The 21612-nt window shown below is 42.0% G+C and overlaps 1 protein-coding gene across 15 annotated transcripts in view; it reads left to right on the top strand.

Annotated features, from left to right (window-relative positions):
• The window catches only part of afdna (afadin, adherens junction formation factor a), a 68214-nt gene that overhangs the window by 29493 nt on the left and 17109 nt on the right, over positions 1 to 21612 (top strand). For 12 of the 15 annotated variants that reach the window (XM_037449791.2, XM_037449801.2, XM_037449796.2 and 9 more), the window contains 12 exons: positions 1682 to 1751; positions 2094 to 2158; positions 2247 to 2314; positions 2868 to 3073; positions 5842 to 5862; positions 8090 to 8235; positions 8571 to 8665; positions 9360 to 9625; positions 10027 to 10170; positions 10352 to 10550; positions 11051 to 11157; positions 13402 to 13482. In XM_037449791.2, coding sequence (XP_037305688.2) covers positions 1682 to 1751; positions 2094 to 2158; positions 2247 to 2314; positions 2868 to 3073; positions 5842 to 5862; positions 8090 to 8235; positions 8571 to 8665; positions 9360 to 9625; positions 10027 to 10170; positions 10352 to 10550; positions 11051 to 11157; positions 13402 to 13482 — 1468 coding nt within the window. The remainder of the gene's footprint in view (positions 1 to 1681; positions 1752 to 2093; positions 2159 to 2246; positions 2315 to 2867; positions 3074 to 5841; positions 5863 to 8089; positions 8236 to 8570; positions 8666 to 9359; positions 9626 to 10026; positions 10171 to 10351; positions 10551 to 11050; positions 11158 to 13401; positions 13483 to 21612) is intronic. The other 3 variants (XM_037449804.2, XM_037449803.2, XM_037449794.2) reach the window with 1 other exon arrangement.

The following is a 21612-nucleotide window of genomic DNA, read 5'->3' as shown; positions in this document are numbered from 1 at the left end:
CAAGCTTTTGCACAAGGTGCTCATTCGCAAATGAGGCAGTTTAAGGTTAGTGGTACTTGGAATGAGTTTAAAGGGGATACTACTCTAAATTGACTGTTTATTCTGTGTTCATTTAATCTTAGTATCTTATAGAGAGCTACACTCCAAGGGCAACACTACCCTGTAGCCTTTCACAACAGACAGAGAGGGGTAAAAGACGATCGGTCGTGTGACCACAACACTCGGCTATAAAGTTAAGAGCTAGCTATTCGATGAACCCACAGATAACAATCACTCTCTGTACGCTCCCTCTGGTCAGAGTAGCATCGTCTCTTGGGTCTTTCCATCTTGGCTGGTGGCCCACATCTTTTCTGCTTGCGGTCTTTCAGCTGCATCAGGCAGCTCTTTCCATTCCCACCGCTTTAAAGCCAGCATGAGACCATGTTGGTGACTCGTTGCTAAGGTCTGGCTGTCAAAGAGCAACCTATTGCCCCCGGGAGTAAATCATTAACCGCAGCAATGTGTGAACACATTGATGACACAGTGACAGCCGCATCTTGATAAATTGGTGATATGTCCGTCCTGGTCTACGTTAATAACTGCTGCTTTACAAAAAACAAAGTGAATCTGATTCTTCAAAAACGGCCAATTGTACATTAATTTCGACCAGCTAACCTTCCTTCCCAGGGTCAAATGGCGTACTCGGCGACTGTGTAGCTTTTCTTACACTCATAGACATCTGTAGATGGGCTAGCTTTATGATTTTGTTTTTTTAAGTTGGAGGAATTTTAGTGTCTATAATGTAACGCTGTCTGTTGCTTTGAGCAGTGTCACCTCAGTCTGGAATAAAAGCCTGATGTGGTGCAAGTGGATCCTTGTGGTTGTCTGGGCTGCTTTCCAATGTTCTGCTGTACAAACTTACAAGGGTACCTCGTTCATTTGAGCCGGAGACACATCACAATGTTTGGAACGTTTAGAGCCACAGAGCCGCCGTCTGAAACGGCCCAATTCTTTTTAACACAGCGATTTGGCAACAGAAGTCTGCCAAGAAACATAATCTGCCAACACCGCCTTATCTCAGAGTTGTTTTGAACTAAATATTTTCCAAACACTTTAGAGTAAACATGTAGAGTTAAAACAAAATGTATTCATTCTGCATATTTGGTATAATATAGAGAGTCTATTTTTGCTGTTAGTGGTTTAACGTGCTGTGTCTGCATGTGGTCATTGTGCACGGGGTAAAGGCACAGCACAAAAACACCTTGTGTGTTTGTGCACGTGTTTGTATCGCACTGTTTATTTGACATTGATGCCCTCCTGACATGTGGGCCGTTAAAAACCCAAGCCTGTCTTTAGAACCCGCCTGCTGTCAAACTAAATTACTGTCACTTAAACGCACACACATACACACTCATTGTACTGGCTAGCATTGCTGACGAGGCCTCTCTATATCAAATTGGACTCTTATGTAAGTATTTGAAAAGCAAATGTATCCATCTGTATGTATCAGTGACGTATTTTCTGCATCTCTGGTCCAGCTCTCTCCTCCCAGACGAAGAGTTGAGTCAGTGTGTGTGTGTGTGTGTGTGTGTGTGTGTCTGTCTGGGTTAAGTGTGATCTTTTGTCGTCATTGCTAATGAAAAGGCTTATGCGGAGAGCGTCGCTCCGCCTCTAAACTGCTGCATGTCTGTCTTTGCTGCAGCAGTGTACCCGAAACAACCTTCGACCTTCAGGGAGACCTCCACAGTGGAGCTCCGCTGCCCACCAGCAAGGTAACACACACACACACACACACAAGCATACATACTGTATGTCATACAAAAAATAGTAATACACATAAATGAATGACAAATCTGGAAATAACAATTATTTACTATTTTGGCTAATGTGCTGATTACTACCTTGATTAATTACAAAGAGAACTATATAACCATATCTTTACATTTCTGATACAATGTTTTGACAGATTTGATTTTCAAAAATGCTGAACTGAAATGCTGATTTATTGACTTATCGTAGCTTTTCTAATACAAAATCATTGAAGTATTCAATACCTGTCAATTGCTTCTCGTTACACAAGTTTTTTACAATTGTACATTGAAAATTGTGTGTAGAGCTCAGGGGAGATGGAGCGCGGCATGGTCAAACCCATGATGAGAGGAGAGCAGCAGGACAACAGGTAAGACCCTCTTCTTCATCCTCTCTCCAGTCCTTTTCTCCTCAATGCTGATGAATCTCTTTCTCATGGCGGTGTTTTGTCTCATCAGGTCTCAGGACACTTCAGTAGACCGAACTGAGCTTATTCTGCCAGCCGGCATCGAGTTCAGAGACAACTGTAAGTATTAGTGTGCCCTTTTCTGCTCTGAAAAAGTCAATAGCTGGAAACTATTGAACCCTCATTACAATGCGCCGGGCTTGTCTCATACAAGTGTCTTTATATGGTGAATTTAAGAATGTATTTTTATATATACATATATATATTAGTTGATTACCCCTGGCCTAAAGACTTTGTTTCCTGTAATTACACCTAAAAAAACAAATCAGAGGTGATAAATTGAGAACAAATAAACCCAAAGCTTAGTTTGACAGTTGTTTGGGGTTAAATGCTCACGCTGGAGTCAATGTTTCTTGTGTTTTGGGCTGCAGTCCCACAGAACCTGTGAAAGTGTCCCTTAAATAACTCCCCCCTGGTTGCACACCGCTTGCTGTGAGTGATGGAATGTTTGCTGTGTCCGATTAAAACACATTTACTTTAATTAACTAAACAGGATGCGAGGCCTATCAAAACGATGCAGATTGAGGGACAAAGAGTAGGACCAATTATAGAGCGCTGGGAAAACAATGTACATGCAAGTGGTCTCACAGCCTGGTGCTCTGTGTCCATCCAGCTGAAGACACCTTCCTGTCAGCCATCATCAACTACACCAACAGCTCCACGGTCCACTTCAAGCTCTCCCCCACCTACGTCCTGTACATGGCCTGTCGCTACATCCTGTCGCCTTCTTACCGGCCCGACATTTCGCCGTCCGAGAGGACGCATAAAGTCATAGCCATCGTAAACAAGATGGTGAGCATGATGGAGGGAGTCATTCAGGTCAGTACCACTTCTTTTAACATTCTTTTTTTTGTGTACATGTGTTTGTGTGTGCTGTGATATTTGGAGATTGTCGTGTGTTGTTCATTTTGCGTTCACTCAGTGTTCTGCTACTTAATAACGCTACATGTATTTCATGCTGTCTTGTTGGCATTTAGGGGGTTTTATTCCCGCAATTCACTGTTACTACTACAGCTGCTTAAGTACTTGTTTTTTTGGCAGCACATGCTTTTACCTTTTTAGAAGAAAATAAAACGTCACAAGCACATTAACACCAACTACTGTAAAGAGAATAAATCTAAATGCATGTAAAGTAACAGTACAATATTGGCTTCAGAAATGTAGGGGAGCCAAAGTATTACTATCATTAAATGGAGAAGTGGGAATTCCCAAACACTCCTTAAGTCCGAGTATCAGTAAATGCCAATCCTTCTTGGATCAGTGCCATAAGCTTTGATTTTTGTAGCTGCGGCCAGTTACTCCTTAGCACTGGTATGCTGTGAAGTCATGAAAGTAGATGAATCTATTTCTGTCTGTATGTAGCCGGATTTAAGCTTGGGGAAATATTATTAGCGTGTGAGGAATACGGGAATGTTAAACCTTCCTGCCAGGAAGGTTTAACATTTTGAAACTGGGGTGATTTTGGAGCTTCACTGGGATGTAGAGCACTAATCTTTAATATTTAAATGATTGTGACCAGCTTGAGTGTGTCTGATGTGCTGGGGACTCATGATCGTCCAGTTCTTTGCATCCTTATATGTCTTAACTAAATTACCTTGTTAATGTCCCCCTTAAAGGTTTGAACACTGTGTTTTGCAGTCTTTAATGGAGTCCACAGTTTGAATTCATTTGTTTTATTGGTCACACTTTCTTGTAATTATACAGCTGTCTAAAAATGGGTTCTGTTGAAATGTTAATGACTTTATAAGGATTTATTTTTCTTTTTAGCCTGCACATTTATACACCTTCACACTCGCCGAGTTCCTGTTTACATGTGGCTTGTTTATGTTCTTTTACTTGCATCTGTAAATCTAAAGTGCTCCAGTTCTTAAAAGCAGTTATAATTCAGTTTCAGAATAATTCATGATATGAGTTGAGCAATCTCCCGCCTGTAACTATTTATAAAAGAATGTCAGAGTTGTTGTTTCTGGCCCCTTTTTAATGATTACTTTCACTCTAGGAAAGGGATAGTATGATTGTATGAATATCAATAGTCTGTGTGCTCACTACAATTTATTGAAAAATTCCATTCCAAATTTCACTACTTATCCTTAATGTAGAACAGCCCGTTCCGACAGACTACTGTTACCATCTCTATGCACTCTTCATAGGACTACATTGACAAACTTTTTAACACAAAATATACTGCATTGTTCGGTTAGTTGGTTAATGTTGCTGGGATTTTTTTGCCTTTTTCAAGGATTAGTTTAGATTAACGAAAAGGAGTCCAATGACTGCCTGAGAGCAAGGTTAAAGCGTTGAAAATATTGTAAGCTGAACTAATATGACGTACCTCTTACAACCCCACCTCAAAAAGATCTATACTATCTCTTTAAACGGACATCAAAGATCTTTTAAAAGCTTTAAGCAAAAATTGATCGCTTTAACTAATGCCTTGTGTGATGTTTACTTGACCAGATGTGGTTTTCATCTGACCTCCCCCAGTCATTTTCTATAACTGATTCCAGATGTCTTCACATTGTAAAACATGAGCATGTCATAGAGTGTGTGTTTGTGTGTGTGTATATACACTCACCGGCCACTTTATTAGGTACCCCATGCTAGTAACGGGTTGGACCCCCTTTTGCCTTCAGAACTGCCTCAAGTCTACTGCCTTTAGTCTGTGGCGTTGCAACGATGCTCAATTGGTACCAAGGGGCCCAAAGAGTGCCAAGAAAATATTCCCCACACCATGACACCACCACCACCAGCCTGAACCGTTGATACAAGGCAGGATGGATCCATGCTTTCATGTTGTAGACGCCAAATTCTGACCCTACCATCCGAATGTCGCAGCAGAAATCGAGACTCATCAGACCAGGCAACGTTTTTCCAATCTTTTATTGTCCAATTTCGATGAGCTTGTGCAAATTGTAGCCTCAGTTTCCTGTTCTTAGCTGAAAGGAGTGGCACCCGGTGTGGTCTTCTGCTGCTGTAGCCCATCTGCCTCAAAGTTGGACGTACTGTGCGTTCAGAGATGCTCTTATGCCCACCTTGGTTGTAACGGGTAGTTATTTGAGTCACTGTTGCCCTTCTATCAGCTCGAACCAGTCTGGCCATTCTCCTCTGACCTCTGGCATCAACAAGGCATTTCCGCCCACAGAACTGCCGCTCACTGGATGTTTTTTCTTTTTCGGACCATTCTCTGTAAACCCTAGAGATGGTTGTGCGTGAAAATCCCAGTAGATTAGCAGTTTCTGAAATACTCAGACCAGCCCTTCTGGCACCAACAATCATGCCACGTTCAAAGTCACTCAAATCACCTTTCTTCCCCATACTGATGCTCGGTTTGAACTGCAGGAGATTGTCTTGACAATGTCTACATGCCTAAATGCACTGAGTTGCCGCCATGTGATTGGCTGCTTAGAAATTAAGTGTTAACGAGCAGTTGGACAGGTGTACCTAATAAAGTGGCCGGTGAGTGTATATATATATATATATATATGTGTGTGTGTTACATGGCTGTGTCCATACTGTAGCTGTTGACGTGTTTTCTCTTTGTCTTGTGAACGTGTCCTCCTCCTCTTCCTCCTCTTCCTTCCATCCAGGGGATTCCTGAAGGGGATCAGGTAGGACAGCACACCATGATACGGCTGCTACAGGCTTGTCTACCTCCCTCTTTCTCTCGGTGTGGGCGACATGGATAAAACATCTCAAGCTTAATGTGTCTCAATGTCTTTCATGTAGCTTCCAATCTGAAACCCAGCTGGTAAATGTTGGAACTCAATTCTTGGCCTTAAAAGAAACTCTAAACAATTCCTGTTTAACAAAGCAGTTTACAAAGACAATTGCATAGTGAGACATAACCTTCTGAGGACAGTTATGGAAAAGTAACTTGAGCTTTTCCTCTCTTCTAGGCCAGTGCAAGGGCCAAAGATCAGCCACCATAATCAAAAATGAATGACGTTTGGCTTAGAAAAAGGACTATTGTAGACAGCTAGTGCTGAAACAATCACTTGACTAAATCACTAAAGGAGGCTGAGCAAAATGTAATTTTGTTCTTTCTTCAATTGTGATTTATTTCATTTGGACTGTTCATTGATACATCCCAAATAATATTAGTAACTTTCGTTTATAGTAAGAAACGTAATAAATTGCCACTTTAGTGTAATCCAAAGCAATACATCTTTAAAGCAGACATTCATGGGATAGTGAGATTTCTATTTTTTTATGTATATATCCTTGAACATTAAATGCTGTACGATTACCATTTTGACCAATTGAATCATTTGTTGCATTGTCCTTATGTGCCTTTTTATTTTAGAAATGTACAGCAAAAGTAAATTCTCCTCACACTTTGAATCCAATGAAGATTGCTGGTTACAAGGGAAGAGTTTCATCAGCCTAAAATACTGACGTTTCTTTGAAGGCAAACCAGATACCATGTTGAGGATTTCAAATGTCAAATCATGTCGCCCAACTACATCTTGGCTCTTTGACTCTCTGCCTCCCTACTCAATTTAAACTTTTTTACCCTTTGCTGCTTTCTTGGCCAGCCCTTCATTGTTGCTGCTGCTTCTTTTTCTCCATTTAACAGAAATGTAAAATAAAGCCATAATAATGCGTCCTCCCACAGCTGGAAAACTAAGCAACAACAGCAACATCCACCCAACTAATTCCATTCAGCTTCCTGGACCTGCCTGGTACTAAAAACAAAAAAAACAAACCAAAAAACAACAAAAACAAAGCAACCGCCCCTTTCCACTGTTGGTCCACCTTTAATTCTGGCATCCATCTTGTGTGACATCAAGTCTTGCTTCTACTACTCCGCAGTGTGGATGAGAGACGAGTCGTGTCCCGCTGACCTCCTACACCCCTCTGCTTCATTTGTTTAACATATATTCAACCACCTGTCCATGTTTGAAGATGTTTTTCTTGTCACTTGTTTTTGATGCATTTCGCTCCATCTCTCATTCTTTGGCTGTTTTGAATGAAGGGTTTCAATTTCAATTTCTTTTTTTAAAATCTGTTTTGTTTGAGCTTCCCACAATCCTCCCTCTCTGAGTGGAGGGGGTATTAACATCAACCAATCGGCTCCTCTCACACGGCGCTCTGTTCTCCCCACCAGAAAACATACTCTTGTAGTCTCTCTAGTTATTTACAAATCCACAAAACCAAAGTCTGACTAGATTTTTTTTTATTTAATTAACAAGTTGCTTCTGCCGGCTATGTAATAGTTAATAGAGATATAATGTGTTAATTGGACAGCTTTAAATCCAAAAATATTAATATCAATTGCAACAAGAAAGATGTTGTAAATGTAACAGTCATTGTCTGTCAATCTGATCTGCTGGCAATTTATGCACTTCCAAACATTTTTGATTCTGTTGCTCACATTTTTTCCTTTGTGTAAGTCTACGGTGCAAACACGCAGTCTTATCAAAAAGAAACAACCGGTCAGTTTGAAGAGGCTTGTGTCTGGTGACTTGCTAAACGGAGTGTGTGTCTCCGAGGGAAAAAAAACGAGTGGTCATTGTTGTCTGTTGAAGTCCTAAAGAAAAAATATCTTTATTGCTCAACATTGTAATCAGACCATTTAATTGAGCACCGTCTTTTGAGTGACAGTGATGACCACTCTTCCTCTCAGCACCTGGTTGGCTTATAGGGAGGGGTGGGCGTGGCATGAGTCTATCTGTGGGGTAAGGACTGCTCCTTCTGGCTGCCACTCAAACAGAATCCTGTCCACTACCTTCTGTTCTAACTCTTAAACTCTCTCTTTAATCCCGCTGCTCTAACAACTTCTTCCTTATGTTTTCTTGTGCGTGTGTGTGTGTGTGTGTGGTTGGTACGTTATAGAAGCAGAAGAACATTGCCGGAGCGCTGGCTTTCTGGATGGCCAACGCTTCAGAGCTGCTCAACTTCGTCAAGCAGGACAGAGACCTGAGTCGCGTCACGCTGGACGCCCAGGACGTCCTTGCTCATCTGGTCCAGATGGCATTCAAGTCAGTGTGTGTGTGTGTGTGGGGGGGGGGGGGTGGTGTGGGTGGTGTGTGTGTGAATCTTGAATGTCATGGAATGTGTCCGATATGTATTCTAGACAGAGACAGGCAGGGGATGTGGTCAGTTCTCTGTTGAGTTCAAGAATGAGGAGTTTGTCAAGAGTACTAATAAAAGGAATATGTGTGCGCATCTTGTTCATAGTGTTTTATTTATTCTAAAAGTTATGTATTAAACAATTTCAAAGGTTGTGTTTAAGTGCCTTTGAAGATATACAACTGAGGAACAACTCTATTGTTTGTTGGTGGGGTCTCTAACACGCTGCATTGTGTGCATGCAGATACCTGGTCCATTGTCTCCAGGCTGATCTGAACAACTACATGCCGGCCTTCCTAGACGACCCCGAGGAACATAACCCACAGAGACCCAAGATCGGTAAGACACAACTACACGCAGTGGTTCCCATCCATTGTGATCCTTGACCCTGTTTATTGAAGCAGTTGTTGTTTATGTCTGAGCTCCGAGCACAATCAAGTATTTCACAACAAAAAAAAGATTTGAGAAAAGTCTGATGAAGAACTCCAGAACTTTACCTCCATTTGTAAGATCCCTCCAGGGCCTTCTTCCTGTAAACTTAACATTTTTCTAATTTGTAGTCTGACCAGCAGTCTGTGAGCATTGCTCAGGATGTCAGCGACTTTTAGACTACAGAGACCGCCGATTTAATAGTTTAAAAGTTTCCCTTTATTTTACATGTTACAAGTGGTTGTTGAACTTTTTAGTGTTTTACTTCTGTGAGATGACAAGTATTCTTCACATCATCTGCTTGAGTGATTGGTCTCTGTTGCAACAGTGCGAGCGCATGTTTGTGTGTAGTGCACATCTGCGCTCATCCGTGAAGGCGGTACCGCTTCCCACACAGATATAATCAGCCCTTTTCTCACATTACAAAAATACGCCGACTTACTTTCAGGTGACGAGACAATGATTTATTTTTTGCCATTTAATCCTCAGTGTTCCACACTATTCCCTCTAATTCTCTTAATCAGTTTATCACTGCTATCTGTAACCATTACAATGTGAATGAAATGGTTGTCAGTCACTGAGCCCGTATCTGACCTCTTTCTAGAGGACGTCCTGCACACCCTGACAGGGGCGATGTCGCTGCTGCGGCGCTGTCGGGTCAACGCCGCGCTGACCATCCAGCTCTTCTCGCAGCTCTTCCACTTCATCAACATGTGGCTCTTCAACAAGCTGGTGACGGACACCGACTCGGGTCTGTGCTGTCACTACTGGGGGGCCATCCTCCGGCAGCAGCTCAGCCACATCGAGGCCTGGGCAGAGAAACAGGGCCTGGAGCTTGCCGCCGACTGCCACCTCAGTCGAATTGTTCAGGTATTTGGGACGTGGAGGCGCAAGCAGACGGGTCGGACTGCGTGGACTTTGTTTTATTCACAAGTTTCTACATCTGTTTTATGTTTTTTATTGAATCACTTCCTCAACCGCCAGTTGCTTATTTGCTCTCCAAGACACTAGATCCTTAGTTCTTAAGTGTTTTTTTCATTGAGAGTGGTTAAGCTCATGCTCGGCGGGTCACTTCAAAAGCTAAAAAAGAAGGACATAAGAAGTTAATCTACTTTTAAGGAGTAAAAATCGACTGAAGGGAATTATGTCAAAGATGGTAGTAGAGATAGTAAACTGTAGTAATACATCACAGCTTGACATATACTGACAACATTAATATACCATAGAAGGAATGTGGCCCGTTGACATTGTTTCTTCTGTGTGTCCTCCAGGCCACCACCCTGCTGACCATGGACAAATACTCCATGCAGGATGTGCAGAACATCCACAACACCTGCTTTAAGCTCAACTCCCTGCAGCTCCACGCTCTCATGACCAACTACCACTGTGCTCCGGACGAGCCTTACATCCCGCCTGTAAGCAAAAAAAAGCACAAAAGCACAGTACAAAGCATTTATGATTCATGATTAGGTCTATGTAGGTCAAGTCGGCTGTTCCGAATGTCCCAGCTGTCAAAAATAGCCCTTCCACTAAATGACATTTTCCGGAGCTTCCAGATGTGACTATGTTGACCTGGCTTTGTGTGTTTGTGTTCAGGAGCTGATAGACCATGTGGTGGCGGTGGCAGAGAACACTGCAGATGAGCTGGCGAGGAGTGACGGGAGAGAGGTTCAGCTGGAGGAGGATCCGGACCTCCAGCTGCCCTTCCTCCTTCCGGAGGACGGCTACTCCTGCGATGTGGTGCGCAGCCTCCCCAATGGCCTGCAGGACTTCCTGGAGCCGCTGCTGCAGAGAGGTAACTCATCATAAAAAGACTTAAGTTATCAAAGAGTTGATTGAAGCCTAGGTTTTATGAAAGAATGTGCAGTATCTTATGTACTTCAATGTGATGTTTGAAGTCCTCTTCTACTCAAAAATATGATTTTACTAATGTTAACGTGACGTGGATGTTTGACCTACTTTTAATACTGGACCCTAGTTTCACATGTTTTTCTGTCTAATTGGGAAACCTGATTACATAGGGTTTAGTAGCTGCCGCCTATACTCCCTTAATATTGGATAAATATGCACATATACATGTTTTAAAACTCTCTAGGGGATCTTGCGTAAATCTTGTTTTAATATACAACAATTTCTTTCAGATTTGTTACTTTAAATCGCAAAAACGATTTTGATAAACATATTTTTGTTTTTCTCCCACAATTATTTATGTTCTGTAGCTATTTTATTACACATCCTTTAGATGTGTGATTCAGTGAAAATGTACTGTTAAATATGTGTGTGTTCTTCAAACAGGTTTCTGTAGGTTAGTGCCCCACCCCCGTTCGCCTGGCACTTGGACCGTCCACTTTGAAGGAGCTAACTGCGATAGCCACTTCTCTGCTGCCGACAGTTCTGAGATGGTAGGACATGAGCACACACACACACACACACACACACACACACACACACACACACACACACACACACACACACACACACACACACACACACACACACACACCTTCTGATCCACTTTGTGCGTGTGTGTGTGTGTGTGTGTGTGTGTGTCAAAGCATTGGGGTAAAGTGGGGCCACTGAGGACTTTGAGCTCGAGGGGTAATGCTGACTCATAGAAGCTGTGGAGAAGTGTGCCGTTCGTTTGACAGCTAAGACGGAGACGTAATGTGTCCACACACGAACCAGAGGACGGACAACTTGAGGCAGCTTTTCTGTCGACGAAGTCATCCCCCATGCATAGTTTATTGATTTTCATAAATAGATAATGATAAAAGAAACATAACAGAGAAATAACATCACAGTGTAGGAAGAGGCAGATGACTCACTGGGATTATTTGAAGCCTCCACCTAAATGATAATTAAATTCTACAATTACAAAGATAACATAAAATGAATATGCAAGATATGCTTACATTAAATATTTGTGACAATATATTAGATATTACAATATAAATACATTACAGAAAAGAGAGAAAATGTGTTGGAGTTTAATCTAATGTGCTTCTGAAGTTTAGTTATACATCGTAATGGCATTAAGAAGGTGACAGTGTTGTATCCAAATCAGAATCTGTTGGTATGCATCGACATTATATAAACTGGGTTTAACTCATATTTCCACAGTACTGGATAATTCAGGTAGATTAAATTGGATTTACTGGGTTCAAGGAAGATTGAACAGGCAAGATGTAACTAACCTCAATTTAAGACTAAAAAAGGTAAAACCGTCAAAGAAAGTGAGCTGCAGACAATATCGCATAGTTTGACTATTTTTAGAAAACTCGGAAATTACTCTGATTCGAGTCCAGAGGGTGTCTTTGTTCGTGTCTGAGTGTGTGTTCGTTGGTACGTGTGTGGTCTCCTACTTGGAAGACATTGATTAGAGTCACATTAGAAGGGGCAATTAACTTTTCATAACAGTCTTCACAGACACACAACAAACACACACACTTTAATCATCACAAATCACACTGCCGCAGTCAGTTAGTAAATGACAGACCACACACACACACACACACACACACACACACACACACACACACACGGCCACTTCCTCTGCAGTTGGTCTGTTTATCCCTGCTCTACTATACGTAATGCAGACGTCTTTTTACAAACACACACAGTCGCTTTGATTAATGGGTTGTGTTCACGCTAACTGGAGGGGGCGGGGCTTAGTAATGTGGTGTTATGATTCAGCAATTAACATTGTCAGTCATTTTGGCTGTAACATCTCTTTGGTGAACCACCATTTGAGTCCTGGGCGCGAGCCTTGGTATATCGTTAGTATTTCCATTGGGAAAAGACATGTTGGAGGTTTGAACGCTTCCATCTGACCAGCTCTCGCCAGCTGCATGATGTGGATCTGACATGCTGAGGGAAATGTCCACAACTTGTAAACAACCTACTTTTACGCCACAGAGGGTCACTGACATGCCTGCAGGCATAGATCTGGAGCTGCTTCACAATAAAAGCCTCACATAGGACGGCCTGTAGGAAGCTAAAAGAAGTGTCCACAGTGTCTAACCAGCAGCACAATGATTCAGTCTAAATAACACATTTGGTACTCCGAGTTTCATCCTTCAGCCAGGGTGCTTTGATTAGTCTGTTCTATCTAAGTGTAGACTTAATGTTGTTTTAGCAGAAGTTGTTTAATAATACACTCACATTCTTTGCGTTTATGCCAGAGTCCTGGCCCCACACACACACACACACACACAAAGAAACCACCATACTTTTATAGTCTGCTGATGTTATTTATTTTGGAGTATTGATTGTCTGAATATTTTTCTCCATAATGTGGTCCCTTTGTTTCTGTCTGTCTCCCCACCCAGTCACCCAGCGCTGCTTCTCCAATGAGCCCTGCTGTGTGTCTGTGTGTTGGTAGTCATGATGTGGTTTTTCATTCTTGACTTAAATCCAGCGACCACAGGTTCCCATGTGATCTTTCCCTCTCCCCCCTTGTATCCTTCTCACTCCTTCCCTTCCCTTTCTCATCCCTCCCTCTTCTCACTCTGCAGTCGGGCTTCAGTGGCACACGCAGGGACACTAGAGGACATTCGCTGACATTTGCCCTTCGAGGCTTTTACAGACAACACTTAAGCGGTTTCACCCTCACTCAACCTTTTTCCTTCCTGTCAATCTCCTTTCAGCCAATGAGGAAAGACCCGGAGGTTGTCACGGTAACCCTGAAGAAGCACAACGGCATGGGCCTCAGCATCGTTGCTGCCAAGGTAGGGAGTACCACCTGGAAGCATGTGTTGTCTGTGTGTGCTGAGCGGAAGCTCCAGCTGATCTGAGGAGCCTCTGAGCTTTTCCAGAAACGTTTTTTTTTTAGTTGTAGAAACTTCTCTTTTGATGAAGTCGGATATTTGAAAAAAAAATATACGACTTATCTACACAAGCAAGGAAGTGTGAAGGATTTGCACAAATTTGACAAGAAACCCCGAAATAGCTGTCTTTATCTTGGCTGTGGAGACGGAATGCATTGGACGTGTGTGAGGCTTAGCGACACAGAGCTGGCAGCGAAGGCTGCAGTTTTAAATAGACTGCTTTCATTGTTGAGTCTGACAGCAGCACAGAGACTAAACAGTGTCATTGCAAAGAAAGTTCTGGATGTATCCCAGACCCTTTAGTCGTCTGTTATAAGGGAGTGAGCGGGGGGGGAGGGGAGGGACGGGGAGCGATGCACCACTGTCGGTCCTTTTTTTTTTTTCTTGATGGAAAAGAAAGTGCAACTATGGTGTGAGGAGAGATGAAATTTCGATTGACTCGGCCCACTTCGGGGTCATTTTAATTCCTGCAACTCAAGAGGTTTTTGGAGTTGCAACACGTTGATGGAAATCATCCCAAAATCAAAACAAAACAAGGAAAATTAGCTTTTGAAAATCGAGCAGATGTGCACAGTTGCGGCCTCTGCTGGATGAAATCCAGCATCGCTGGAGCAAAGAAGTAAACTGCACTGCTGAAAAAAAAAAAACACATCAGATGTGAACATGAAAAAATGTCTTAATCTTGATCTGTTGAACTGATATGGACAGGTGAATGTCTTGGGAACGAAAAGATCCTTCTTGTATAGTGTTCATATGATGACTGCCCTCGCCACCCGCTATGTCAGTCCCGTTTGACTTTGCAAATGAAGGTGCATGGAAATAGCACAGAAACATGCGGCCCAGTTGGATTTCCATTTTGACTTTGATTTCCTCTGGGTGGGGGGGGCTCAGTCACGCACAGTTAACCTTTTGTATTATTCTCACTTCATGGGTTCAATGTGGTTAGTTATCAGCTTGTGTGTGTTAGTCATTGAATAGTTTGGATTTGCATCATATTTTTTTAAGAATCTGATTTACAGTCTACTCGAAGATTTAGGATTCTAATTTGTAGGGATACATCAATACTCATTTGGACATTGGGCCAATACTGATTTAAAAAAGACTACATTGGGTATTCTTCACAATGGGCGGATTTATTCAATTAAACTTTTTTCCCCACTGCAGAATTCTTTAATAAAAAACATAATTTTGGTCGTGGTGAAGATGTAAAATAATGTATGTACTATAATTAGCATGCAAATTGGCATACAGTGCTTGAAAATACACATGGTTAGTTCTTCAAAATAGTCAAATATAAGCTAAAGAATATATATTCTTGAATATTAATCTTGGGGGAAAAAAGGGTGTTGGAATCCTGATTTCATGATGTAGATATCCGCGATGTAGAATGTGTCTAAGCCACGGACAATTGTTAAAGAAATGTAATTCCAGACTTGCTTGGGGTAGGGGCAGGGCGTCCTCCTTGTTCAATCGTAGGGAAAACAATGGTAACGCTGATGTGGAAAAAGTGTGTGAGGTGGACAGATGGTAATCATGCAAAACATAAGGTTTCTGTCTGAGTGACATTTGTGCTCAAGGCAGGAGTTTTCCTGTGTGTGTGGAAAGGAAGGATACACTGAGGAAACCTCCTTGCTCTGTTTATTGTCAAAGCAGAGAGGTGTGTGTGTGTGTTGGGAAAGTCAGGTAGAGAGGACTTTGTCAAACAGTTCCCTGAATTCTCAGTAAACTGGGCTGAGCTCTGTCTTGTTATATAACTGTGGGGGTGTGTGTGTGTGTTCCTGTGAACGGGTGGAGCTGCAGCACTGCTCCACCTCACTCTGACCAGCCGCTGTCCCAGCTGACACTTCACCTCCGGATTTACACCTGATCGCTTCACAAATTGTTTTGCTTCTTTTTTTAATCACATAAACGGGAATTGATAGCGCTTCTCACAACTTTTTTTTAAAAACGTTTTTTGTTTTTCCTACTGAATTTAAAAAAAATGACCTTCACTACGTTTCTACGGCTACTTTATTGCCACACACGTAGGAGTTCACTTCACTCTCGTTATCTCGCGCTCCCAGCCGCCAGTAGTCATTTTACGCGTAGACCTTCAGCTGAATGGATTACTCCCAGCCGGTGTAATTGAGAGTTTGTGGACCTGTCGGTGCACGACAGCAGGTTGAGGTGCTTGCTGGTGATAGAAGTTGGTTTATGTGCGAAGTGGTCTGGACGAGGCCCGACGAGCAGCTGCAAACATGTGGTTTTCCGTGGTGGGCAAGAGAGACCAGGTAACGGCTCTTTCATGATTGTGTGTGCGTAAAGGACGGGACGTTTTTTTTGGAGAACTGTGGCTGTATAGTTGTACGCCTGCAATTGTGTTCACTGGCCCCTGGGAGGGCGGGATCCCTCTGTATCTCGCTCGTACTGTGATGTTGTGATGGTCCTTCTCTTTGATGATGTGGCTCCTCCATGCAGTGACTTGGTAGCAGACCGCTGTGGGTTTCTCGTGTGCCTGGCAGCGTCGTGGCCTCCCGCTTCCTCACTAGTCAGTGTTTGCTTTCAGGGCCGTTCTGATAATGGTTAAACTAAGGTGCACACAGGAGACACAGGTGGTAAAAACTCACACACGTTGTTATTAATATCTTTTTAAAAAAGACACTGAAGTCATTGTTTTTAACTTGCATCTTTGGATTTTTTTTAAATGTGTAATTTCCTCTAGTCGGATTCTGCAGAAATATGCACAACATAGTATATTTTATAGTTATTGTGGGCTTAGAGAGTGATTTGTAAGAGGCCTTTAGCCAGAGGACTCCCCTCCTCCTGTGTGGTGTGTTTACTCATCTATCGATATCTACCCTAGAAAAGAACACAACATTCTCTGTGTACAGAGTTAAAACCCAACTGGCATATTAATGTTTTCAGAAAGCTCTTGATTGAGTGAAATAGTTAAGGAATTGAAGATTTATATATTAACATTGAAGTTACATATTTTTACAAGAAACTTTTCTTCTTCGCATAACTTGTTAGATTAGTGCAAAATGGGACTAAAGCACCTAGACATGAAGGACTTTGGAAGGTGGGTCCGTTTATTTCCACTGTGTGTTTGAAGTATTGTCTGTTTCTTAGCGTGTATACTGTATGTGTGTGTTTGTTTGTTAGCTAAATGAATTGTACTTGAAGTGGAACAACAGTATGCGAGGGTTACCCCCTGTGCAGGCTGACACAATGGGAGGATACACCGCACACACATGCACGCTTTCCTGTAAAGCTGCAGGCAGGAGATGTTTAAGGTGTGTGGAAGGGAACATTTGTACATCTTGGCGCTTGTTACAAAAGCCCTCTTTTGTCTTGTTGTCGAATCCCAATTTGGCAGGATTGTACGGAAAACCAGTGGGGAAACGGTAGCGCACGTTGACTTAACACGGCAACTTTGAGCTTGTCTCTGGTTGTTACCCCTGCAGGCTGAACGGCTTGTATTGGTAATAAACTTAGTAGGAATCCTTTATTCCCTCTTTTGTGACCAAAATAAATATTTTAGTCATCTGTGGTTTTCCATTCCCTATGTAAAAGACACCTGTATCTTTATCTTGGTTGTGTTTAGTGTGGTGCTGCCACAATAAAGAGATGCATCAACGCCTCCGCCCACCCACACATGTTGTCAGTTAGTAGTATTTTAGCTGAACAGACATCTTCTCGGTTCAAAGCGGCAAATCGCTGAAGTCGTCACATTGCATTTACTAATAATAAAGGTTTTGAAAGCGCTTCTGTTCTAAAAGGTGCAACACAGATAAAAATTGGTAAATTAAGGAGACGTTGATGGGATGTTTTGAATCCCCCCCCCTCCCCACCTGGCCTTTAAGCTGCCTCTTCATGGCTTGTAACCACAGAGCGCAGGTTGACGTGGAAGAAGTTTGTAGTCTGTGTGTCGCCAGCTTGCATTAGTGGTGGTTTGTTGGTGTGCTTCAGAGGTGAGTTGTCTCCGCAGCAGAAAGGGATCACAGGAAAAGTGTCACATCACTCTGACTCTGCTGTCCAGACAGGAACTCTCCTGGTGTATAATTCATATTTTGCGGTTGATTTACTCCTGCTTTGTGTGGCATGCGGCTGCCTCTCGGGGACTGCAGTGTTGCCTCAGCTGTTCAGATATAGATTGTTATAAATATTCTGTTAAAGAAAAATATTATCATTTTGCAACACAATATTACTGGCTTTTGGTTATTTGTTCATTGACCAGATGGAAAAATGTTAAATGACTGATGAGAATTGGATTCATTTTCTGACCTGAGTAATCAAGGAATAATTGTTATACTAACATCAATGTGAAGGATTAATTGCAGCCCCGCACTTCAAGGAATGTCAGATATGTGAAGGTGGTTCCAGGAATACATTTACTTCTCCTCAATTGAACTCCTCATATCTATAAATCACATGTACTTCATTGTTTTTATCTCATCCATTGTAGCCCCTTTTCATATTTAAACTGGCATAAAAGTCTGTAGTTTGTCCTGTTAAAACTATATAGAGTTTCTGAGCAGAAAACATGAATATAGGAGGAATACAATCATTCAAAGCCATTCTCCTACTTTTTCTTTTTGTAGAACCTTCTCTAGTCGGACGGGAGAGCTTTTTGGGGGGATATTTAGCTTTTATCTTCCTCCTGCAGAGTTGGACGGTGAACGTTGTTGAGGAACAGAGACGCTGTACTCTCTGTGCTCAGAGATGTGAGAGTGCAGCCAGCAAGTATTACCTCAGGAAATTGGTAGGATTTTATCCGCACCAAAGTTCTATCCAAATATAATTTGTGCGCAACCACTTCAGGATGTTTGCAAGATTTGATTTGAGAGCACCGAGTCTGACAGAACGCGTCTCCTGACACGAGAGGACATGGGTTGAATTTGTTAATAAAAGTCAGGGAGCAAGACTTCAGTGTAGAGCTCACTTAAAGCAGCCAGCTCCTTCAGGCCATCCTTCCTCCTGACACAGACCTGGCAGCTTTAAGGCGCACTTGATTTGTTGTGTCAGGGCACTTTTTAAAGAACCACAGTCCATTAAAGCGCCATGAATCAGCGAGCAAAGCGCTCTCTTGGGTATTGGGCTATTCTTATGGACTTAACGTATTTCTTGAAACCCTCTTGTTTGACTGCACTTATTGTAAGTCACTTTAGATAAAATCGTCAGCCAAATGAAATGTAATCATTTTCTATAATGGGAAGCATTTTGTAAAATTAAAGAAGGTTTTTTATGTTGGCTCAGTTGATGTTCTCAACACATCACGTCTTACTCTGAGTGACGCTTCAACAACAGCAACTAGGTTATAAAAGCTTTATTATTAGTCTCAACACATGCACAGCTCCATACACCCTCAAGGTTGGCCTATAGTGTCTAGATCTGTTTGTGTGTAGGACCTCGGGATATCTCGGTACAGCACGGCGCCTCAGTAGTACCTGGAGGAAATTGCTTGAAGATGAACTGGACTTGAAGATGAACTGATTAAGAATTTGGTGGTCAAAGGTCACGGTGACCTAACAAAACAAATCTTGGGCCATAGCTCGGGAATTTAAGTTGTGTGTGACAATCTCACACACAAGTCTGATTCGACTTGATAGGCATAGGACCTATATTAATTATTTGTATTCACTTTTCTTTTCTTTAAAACATATATTTCTGTCTCGTGCAGGCATTCTTTTTCAAGGCAGGAAACCGCTTTGAATCGGTCTTTCTTTATATATATACATACCTACATGAATGTTAGCCTTGTGAACGTTCAAGCTATTGCACATTAGTGCCTTCCTCTGTCGATATAACGTATATAACATGAACATGTCCACGGAGTGTTACATGAGTCTTCAGCTGGAGTCTTTATGAGTGCTGCAGACTGAACCTCCTCTGGGAGCCATTAAAATCACTAAAAGCCCCTCTGAACAGCCTCGGGGTGTTCAACAAATTTCCCCAAGTGTCTGTGGGGCCTGATTTGACACCCCAGTCCACCCCATTCTGGATAAGGGCAGGAAGCTGTGGCTCCATCTGAAACAAGGGTCTCTTTTAATGTCTTCTGTAATGTACAACAGACGTTAAACAATGATTCACAGTCCTTCTCTCGTCTCAATGTCACTTGCAGGGAATTCTCCAGCCTCGTTATTGCATGCACACGCAGAGCTGAAACACTGCGGGTCAAATAGTTGGAAGGCCAGCTGTCTTTTTGTACTGCTGAAAGAGGGACACAGTTATGTGGATGTTAAAGGAAAGAGACACATGCGGAATGTCTCACTTCACTCAATCCACATAGTTACAATATGGATGAGTGAGGAGAAGAAGCAGAACGTTAGCCTGACTTGTAAAAATCGGCTTTTATTGTATGTGCCCAAAATGAATAATTCTTTCACCCACTCTCAAATTAACATTCGGCAGAAGTATATCCTGCAATGCAAAAGCTCCAGAATGCATTTGTCTCATTTAGATAGAACACAAAGCTCATTGTTATTTCTTAACAAACTGATCGGTTTGAACCTTTTTGAACCCAAGTTTGTATTTCCCACATATTCAGCAGTTGTTTCCTGCTGCAGGAAAGCAAACACACAAACTTCTCAAACAATATAGTTAATTATGAAAATATTTAGGAAACTTGAGTCATGTTGGAGACCAATTGAAATAATTTTCAACAAGAAAGATTAAACTCTCTAAAGTTTGAGCGAGAAGGGGTATTTTTTATTGCACGATTGTTCATCTTATAACATAGGCGCCATGTAATTCAATTAATAGTTACTTGATCAACCTCCTGCTCTGATTGTTTTTCAGCTAATGTTTCCAATTACAAGATCACTTTTATTTATCACATTTGGGATCAGAAGTTTCACACATCCAAAATGAAACTAGGGCTATTTTGCTATAATGTGGCTTAGCTATTTACAGATCTTAGTCTTAAAACTCTTACTGCTAGCCTCAGTAGCTCATCAGGAATGAGCAGACATTACCAAAATATGTCCGACATAGAAGGAATTTGACTTGGCGGTTGGGGCATAACAGCAGACAGTTAAACAATGAACAACAAGACCGATAAGACAACATAGTGCAAGAGGAATAAAATATAATGCTATGGGTTAATATATGAGGCTATGGGTTATTTTAAAAATAAAGAATGAAGGTTTTTTTAAAAAAAGTGACGTGCACCAGTGAATAGAAAGTGACAAGTGTTTGTCCATGTGGAGTGGGAAAGGAGTGACAGGTGGGATGTCAGTCATTCCGAAATAACTCATCTTTATCTTCTGCACCACAGCTGATAAAACAGTTAGTACATGTCACCTTCACAAATTAAAAGCTATTAACCTGAGTCTAACCTCCGCTTTTACTTGACAAGGTGTCACACACACACACAATTGCTGATGAATATCAGCAATTAGAAGTGTTTTATTCGAGTCCTCCGTTTATAAGCGAGTTCATAGACCTGCTGTAGCTGTTAATGTCTCACATGTTTTGGCGCCGGAACCTCGTGTTGTGGTGTTTTCCACTGCTTCAAAAGTAGAAGCAAGTCTCACAGTCGTCAAGAGGGGTCACTCTTCGGTTCGGTTCGTTCTTTATACAAACCAACTAATTGATTCTAAGTCATGGATGTGTTGAAGTGAAAAGGTAGTTTCACATTTAGAGCAGCTGTTTCTTGGTGAAGAAAATGTTTCTGGGGTGTCTGGCTCTGCTGTTGCACCAACACAATGAGTATAAACAAGATGGCAGAAAGCGTGTGATTTGTCAGATAACATGCCTGCACTTTCCCGCCACTGTAAACCACCTCCCTGCTTCACAAGAATACCACGCACACACTCACTCCCCTTCTGCATCTCTTTTCTCGGCTGCTTGGGTGCTTCTTGGTATGGAAAGAATTTGGTTTACAGAAATTAAACAGATTCTTGTAGATTGGATTGTTTGAGTTCAGCAGCAAACCCCAGAATAAAACGAGAGGGGGGATGAGAACACTGGTGACTGTTCTATAAATGTCTCAATGTTTCAGTTTGACAAGTTTGTGAACTTTTGGATTGAAGCGTCTCTGTGTTCAGAACA

This window comes from Pungitius pungitius, chromosome 20 (genome assembly GCF_949316345.1).
Source record: "Pungitius pungitius chromosome 20, fPunPun2.1, whole genome shotgun sequence".
Taxonomy (NCBI): domain Eukaryota; kingdom Metazoa; phylum Chordata; class Actinopteri; order Perciformes; family Gasterosteidae; genus Pungitius; species Pungitius pungitius.
Note: the sequence above shows the minus strand (reverse complement) of the source record. Positions and strands in the feature narration are given on the sequence as shown.